General features: G+C 35.4%; 1 protein-coding gene across 1 annotated transcript in view; it reads left to right on the top strand.

The window, feature by feature from the left end:
* Nucleotides 1-1,317: 1,317 nt before the first annotated feature.
* LOC108764708 (fibrillin-1) overlaps nucleotides 1,318-7,616 on the top strand; it is a 14,833-nt gene continuing 8,534 nt past the window's right edge. The window contains exons 1-7 of the mRNA XM_018513051.1: nucleotides 1,318-1,536; nucleotides 1,654-1,732; nucleotides 2,801-3,234; nucleotides 3,947-4,767; nucleotides 5,973-6,108; nucleotides 6,215-6,314; nucleotides 6,902-7,327. Coding sequence (XP_018368553.1) covers nucleotides 1,376-1,536; nucleotides 1,654-1,732; nucleotides 2,801-3,234; nucleotides 3,947-4,767; nucleotides 5,973-6,108; nucleotides 6,215-6,314; nucleotides 6,902-7,327 — 2,157 coding nt within the window. The 5' untranslated portion in view covers nucleotides 1,318-1,375. The remainder of the gene's footprint in view (nucleotides 1,537-1,653; nucleotides 1,733-2,800; nucleotides 3,235-3,946; nucleotides 4,768-5,972; nucleotides 6,109-6,214; nucleotides 6,315-6,901; nucleotides 7,328-7,616) is intronic.

Here is a 7,616-nt window from a genome sequence, read left to right as displayed (position 1 = left end):
AATTGAAACCAAAGAATAAAAATCCTATTTAAAGCAAACAATATGTGCATCCTAGAAAAATATAACCTTAGCACTACTTATTTTATTTGTAAACAATTTTAAATAATTATCTATAATAAACTAAATTAAATTAATTGTGTAAGTATAATTGCATAAATCTTTCTTTGCCATTATTTTCGTATTAGTATCTTTTGAGAAGTCACTTTATTATAATTTTATTAGCAGCGATATTTTTGTAAACTAAGAATCATTGAGAAAAATAATAAACTATGTTATTATCTTCGATACTTTTCTATAGGAGGTATTTTCTATAGGAGGAAAGAGAAATTTTCCGTTTCTATGTCATGCGATAATTTAATGTATCTCTTCGTTTTGCACTAATTTTTTTTCTATCTTATATTGATCGTTTCAAGGAAATGTTATTTGCAGTCAGCATTAGCTTATCGTAATTGAATAAATAAATATCATGCATTTTTTTTTTATCGCATTTAACATATTCTGGAGTGCCCGTCTTATTATCGTCCCGATTAGCTCATGTATCCCGAATGATATCAGTCGGATTACATAAACAACGTTGAATGCGCGCAGCAAGAGTTATAATAAACTGCTCACACACAAAAGACATACTATACGGTTTGAAGCAATACTTACATCACAAGTCAAAATAATTTTATCATTATTTTGACAATTTAAAAAGCATTTTTCTCTCAGTTAAAATGTTATATTCATCTCATAAATCCTTCCATATAATCTTCTCTTGTCAGATAATATCGTTTAGATAAAACAAATGAATAAATATATTCCTTAATTAATCTAGCTCACACATATTATTCTCCTACGTTTTATATGATAATTTTCAACGTGCATAATTTAAAGATATTTTAAAAAGATTTTCATTTCGCTATTTAATCTTATATTAGGAAAATCCTATAAAAAGGAAATCTTGCAAATTTTTATGATCGTTTCATGCGAAGAGTGTCTTTTTATAATATAATTAAACTAAGACTTAATTGCAATACATTATCTTATCCCTTCGTTTTGCGCACACGTGATCAATTTTATTCACTCGATTAAAGCCATGCCTAATGAGTCAATTATGGCCTAGTTAATAGCGATGACCTAATCAATAATTAGATAAGAGCAAAAGTGTATGGAAAGAAACGGACACACGAACGCTTTGGCCCCATTTGGTCTCTCTAACATATCGATACGCATAATCGATAACCGTTTCCGTGAACAGGGAATGTTGCGTAGTTTAATGAGAAATTTAACGAGAAGATGAATACCGCTGACCCTTGCAACATCCTTATCGCGGAGATGCCCACTCTCTGACCGAAAATAAGTTCAGTAGTAAATTCGCGATCGTTCATGCAACATGCAAAGATTACCAATTTGCTTGATTGTCTTTACGTGCCTTGGTGTTGGCACCTGGGCAATTGAGGGTGTCAAAGGTGGACATCGGCCGCGTTATCCTACAAGCGGGAGTTACAGTAGCACCAACTCTTCGCAACATGGCCTTTGCCATAAAAGAGTGCCGTGAGTAATCAATTTTTCAATTCGAGACAAACGTAATTCTGACAATGCGAACACTATTTTTTGCTTGCAATATTTAAAAAAAAATAGCTTAAAGATAACAGTATTCGCGCCTTTCAGATACAGCCATGTTTTAGCTTTAAACGCCAGTGGATCGCTTTACAATACTATCCCTCAATCACCTGAAGGTGGCCATCCTGTAAGTTATCGTCTCTCTGAACTAAAGACAAGATTATGAAAAGATTCTTGAATTGATTTTTGATAAATATAATGAAGATATCTTAGAAAAAATTTCAGAATGCGATATTTTCTGTGCATTGATTAGAAATCTCTCTAATTAAAAAGACTCGATGTAAACAATTTAAATAGACAATATTATATTTTATAGAAATCAATGCCTTAAACGGTCTAGCTGGATCTTAAGGGCTTATATGATTCTGTGTGAATTTATATACTACACATATAAATCTTTGAAAATACTCACCGAAATGAATCTTGAGAAATGCAAACTCTAATAAACTACCGCAATAATATCACGAGTTAAATTGACTAGCAATTTAACAATTTGATTTTTTTCGCATCTTAGAATGATCTTAATAATGCTGAGTGACATATTAAAATCTGTAAATAATTAATTCTTATTACGAAAAATATTATCTCGGTCGGGAGTTGAACCCGAATCTCTTGCATTCCGTGCGAGAATCCTAAGCCTTTAGTCTACCGAGGCACGGAATGCAAGAGATTGGGGTTTGACTCCCAACTGAGGCAATATTTTTCGCAATAAGAATTAATTATTTACACTCAGCATTATTAAGACCTTTCTAAGATGTGAAAAAGCATCAAATTGTTAAATTGCTAATCAATTTAATTTGTGATATTACTGCGGTAGAGTTTGCATTTCAAGATTAAAAAATCATTTCGGCGCGCATATTTTAAAGGACTACATACATAGTACATAAATTCACCCAGACTCATATAAGCACTTAAGATCCAATTAGATCGTTTAAGTCATTGATTCCTATAGGTTTAATTTAAATACAAGGAAAAAAAATTAATTAAGTGGTACAGCAAATCTATGACTTACTGCGCGAATTCAATGTCTGTAACTAGGAAGATTTGATGGTTTAACAAATCGCTAATGTTATTCAGCTGTCAATTTGACTGTCTGTATATTACAACTATAGATTTGCTGAATTAGTGAAGTTTTCAGCTTTTTTTTTCGTGTAGCTTCGAGCACGAGAATTATAAGATACATTCTGTTCGTCAGCCTGACGGTTGGATCACTATCTTGGACTGTTGTGACGGCTACGTGCGCAATGTGACGAGCGGCCTATGCGAACCGCAATGCGAACGCGGTTGTTTTGGCGGCCGCTGCACAGCCCCGAACGTCTGCAGCTGCCCGTCGGGATGGCGTTCCGAGGATGGCGTTTGCATGCCCGTTTGCTCCTACCGATGCCAGGAGAATGCTTATTGCTTCTCGCCCGAGGTGTGCGTATGCAAACTGGGCTACGACGAGATCGACGGTCAATGCAAACCGATCTGTCCTAACGGATGCAAGCAAGGCGAATGCGTGGCGCCGCGCGTCTGCAGTTGCAGACAAGGATACGTTCTGAATGAACGCAAGGAGTGTGTGGCTGCGTGCGAAGGCGGTTGCGTGCATGGCGTATGCAGCGCACCAGGCGTATGCACCTGCGATGAAGGGTAATTAAATGCCGTTATCTCAAATCTCTCCGATCTTCGCCAACTGCGCAATGTCTTTCGCATCGACATTCCGCGCGATAATTAAACTCTGATTTACGCACGTAGTACGTTACGTAATAAGTAATCTATTCATACAAAGTGGATTGTAATAATTGCGATATAAATAATTGATAAATCAATGAATATGAACTCGTCAAAAATATTATACTTTAAAAGCAATTATACATTGTGCGTGTAATCGCTATTATACAGGTATATATAAATCAATCGTTTTGTAATTTTCGCGTGACCACATCTACGTAGATAATGTTATTTACATTGCCGCTTGAAGTGCAATCACGTGTTATGATAATAATAAGTTTGCAAATTACTAGTTTTGTAGAATGAGTATCGAGTTGATCTTATGTATCCAAGTCAAGAGAAAATCAATAACTTTATTTTGACGTTATGAAATTATAAGAATAAAAACAATTATTTTTTGTTGTAAATATATTGACATTGAGAATTAAATTAAAATTATTTTGATTTTCTGTTGACTTTTATGTGTCTCTTGGTGAGACATTTTACAGATGCTGTCCTTCAATAATAAATTCTTTAGCAATTCAGAATTTTAACTCTCTAATAAATTTCTGACACTTTCCTTTGTTGACTGATCAATAAAGCATATAAATATATAAATAATATCATAATACAGCTATAAACTGTTTTACAGATACACCAACTTGTTCGGCGATACCGAGTCCTGCACTCCCCATTGCCCGACCGGTTGTCCTAACGGCGAATGCGTCGCACCAAACCTTTGCTTATGCAGGGTCGGTTTCACGCGCAATCAAGCCGGCGCTTGCATACCTGTCTGCCCGGGTGGTTGTGAGGGAGGCGAGTGCATTGCACCCAACTTTTGCAGCTGCAGACCTGGATACACGCAGGACCGTCACAGTGGCAAATGCGTCTCGAGTACTACAGGTTCAGCGCAGTGCGGATACGGATACACCGTCGATCCTGATACCCGTAGATGCATCCCCGTAACGACAACCCCAACATCACAGCCCATTGGCGATTGCAGGTACGGCTGCGGTCCGCATAGCACGTGCGTGGGATATCGGTGCACCTGCGAACCTGGATTCACTGTCGACCCCGATACTGGCAGATGCATCTCCGCAACGACATCCACGACTAATTCGACGCAATGCCGATACGGTTGCGGGCCAAACGGCCGATGTGTTGGTTCAAACTTGTGCGTCTGCGATCCGGGATTCCGCGTTGATCCCGATACCGGAAGATGCATTCCACACGTGAGCACGAGCGCGGACATGTGCCAATACCCGTGCCTAAACGGTCGATGCACTGGACCGGATCAATGCACCTGCAACCATGGATACACGCATGACGAATACGATAGTACGCGTTCAAGATGCGTGCCGATGTGCGCGGGTGGATGTCCGAACGGTGTATGCACCCTGCCAAACTTTTGCATATGCAATCCCGGATACCGAAAGGAAGGTGTCAAGGGTCGGCAGAGATGTATCCCAGAGTAAATGAGTTGACTGCATACAAAACATATATTGTTAGATATTTCCAAATCAATAATTATGATCAACTGAATTTATATAAATAAACTGATAATATAAATTATAAATAATTTTTTATATGCCTTTCATTTCATGCAATATGTCTAAATTTATAATCATGATAACTTCAAAAAATAATAATACAAAAATAAAATATTTTCACACATTTAAAAGTTTCTAGGTTGTAATAACTATTTTGATAATTGTACGCATTCTTGAATAATGTTGTGGCCTAATCAATGCGGATACAATTTTCTCAAGGTAAACAAGTATTAAATATGTAAAACTTCAATGGCAAATGAATACGTTAATTATATAACAAATCACAAAATTAATTATAAAGTCAGGCATAAAAATAGAAGCTCTCTATAAATCTTATATCCTCATAAAAGAATATGTAAAAATGACATTATGACTAACCACAAATGCTATCGCGTGCAGTATGTTTTACACGCCAACTAATGTTATTACATTATAAATGGGTTAATGCGGATTGCATCCTTGGCCCAATACGTCAACTTCACGTAAGTTTTGCTCAAGAAAATGTATGTTCCCGTTTATGCACTGTTAAACATGCGGAATCGATTCGTTTACGCCATGAAACAATTATGCAGTTTCTCTCCAGAGCTATGCATATTTCTTAAAAGCGATTCACGAGATATTCCGCAACGTATGCGTTATGTATTTATATATTTAATATATCTTTATTATTTTCACAATGAGAGATGCAAAGTACTTTGTACCCAGCATGATTCACAGCTTATGAACAGAAACCGATAATGTAGCATTTTATTCAGAATTTTCATCAACTTGTCTTAAATAGAATTTCGATTCCTTTTATTCGCACGCAATCTCTTTTGTACGTACAAATAAATTAATAATTGCAAAGCCAGATGTTGTAAAAATTTTTTGCAATTTATGTGAAATAGAACTATTAAAATTAAAGAAGCTCATTTTGCTGATAAGTAGAGATTCATACGGATTTAATTGTAACTGTCTGACAACAGCTAACATCCTGTCGGATTCTGATAGCACGCTACTCTCATAGCTCAAAGAGGAGAAGAAGCTTCAGTATAAGTTGCGACGCAATATACTTTGCAACACGCTTTATCCACACACTGATCTATCGTTCGCATTTGAATCTCCCTTCAAATGTATATGTTTAAATATATTCGGCAATTATGAAACTTTTGTACGTCGTATTTATTCTTGCTTTTCTACAAGACGAATTGGTTACTAAAGTAGAATCGCGTACTGTAACGTTATCAAGTGATTATTCTACGGGAAATTGTAGTAAAATCATTAGGTAAGATTTGCTATATTTTACGATTAAAAATGCTTATCGATACTATCGAAATGTATAATCGGCGCACAAGTGAGCTAATAATGCTAAAATTATGCGCTGTTTGCAGTTTTATGGAAACATCTGAAGTTCCATATTTGGAAACGTATAAGGAAAAAACGTGGGGTATTTTTTATAAAACCCGCGTTCGATGGAATTATAAAATTGAGGTAAGATTTAAGCATAGGATTTCTATTCAAAATAATATTCTCGTTAAAATGATAGAATCAAAATTCAAAATGTGTTAATAAATACATTTAGCGCACATAATAACATTTATATTTATCGGAAAATAAAATAATTATTCCGTGATATAAGAATTTTTTAACTGAATGATTAAAAAAGGAACGAATAAAACTATAGAAAGATAAAAGTAATATTAAACTTATAGATACAGCTAACAATATATAACTCATAACTTTTATAGAAATAATATATCTGCAATAAAATTTACAGCTTATTTTGTAACATTAAAATTTAATATTAAAATTTTAAAACTTTGATTAAATTTTTGTTGAAAAAATATTATTTCTCAATTTTCAATAAGTATCACTCTGCTAATCAAATTACCTTTTATCAAACATATTCTGTGTGTGTGTGCGTGCGTGCGTGCGTGCGTGCGTGCGCGTGTGTGTGTGTGTATCTGTACAATTCTCTAAAGATAGCATTTTTGTTGATTAGCACTCTACATACTTTTATGCATACAAATAAATATTATTATACATATAAGTATGCAAAAACTCGTTTCTATTGTTAGTCTCGAAGATCATGGCGCATAGAATACGACTGTTGTGACGGATTTGAACGTAAATTCTTTTGGGACGCTTCGAGTTCAAAAATGCATGCAAAATGTGAACCATTTTGTCGGCCTTCTTGCGGAAATGGTACATGCACGAAGCCAAACTTGTGCCTCTGCAATTATGGATACATTTTTACATACTCTGAAACTCCAAAGTCTGACGTTGGCTGTGTTCCTGTATGTACTCCCCCTTGTGTACATGGCAAATGTGTCTTACCCGACACTTGCATGTGCGATTCTGGATACAAATCGACAAACGATTATTACATCTGCGAACCCATTTGCAATGTACCCTGTCCTACAGGATCATATTGCTATAAACCCGACCAATGTTTCTGTCTGGACGGATATAAAAACATTTCCAGTGGCGTCAAATTAACTAATGTAAGTAAACAATAGAAATACTTTGATTTATTTATTCAAATTGAATTTGACCTAATTAATATATTAAGCGTGTCATAAAAATTATATTATTAGATGTTAAACTTAATTCCTATCGTTTTTTCGTTTCGAAAATCGATTTGTTTCGAAGGAAGATGAATGAATACCTTAATCAAAGTAATTTCCTCCATTTTCTACTACTTTTTCCCATCTCTCCGGCAACAGGGCAATCCCACGACGGTAGAACGCGGTTTCTTTCGAGGCGATCCATTCATCCACCAATTTTTGGACT

Source organism: Trachymyrmex cornetzi, unplaced genomic scaffold (assembly GCF_001594075.2).
Source record: "Trachymyrmex cornetzi isolate Tcor2-1 unplaced genomic scaffold, Tcor1.1 scaffold45, whole genome shotgun sequence".
NCBI lineage: Eukaryota > Metazoa > Arthropoda > Insecta > Hymenoptera > Formicidae > Trachymyrmex > Trachymyrmex cornetzi.
This window is presented reverse-complemented; position numbering and strand designations above follow the sequence as displayed.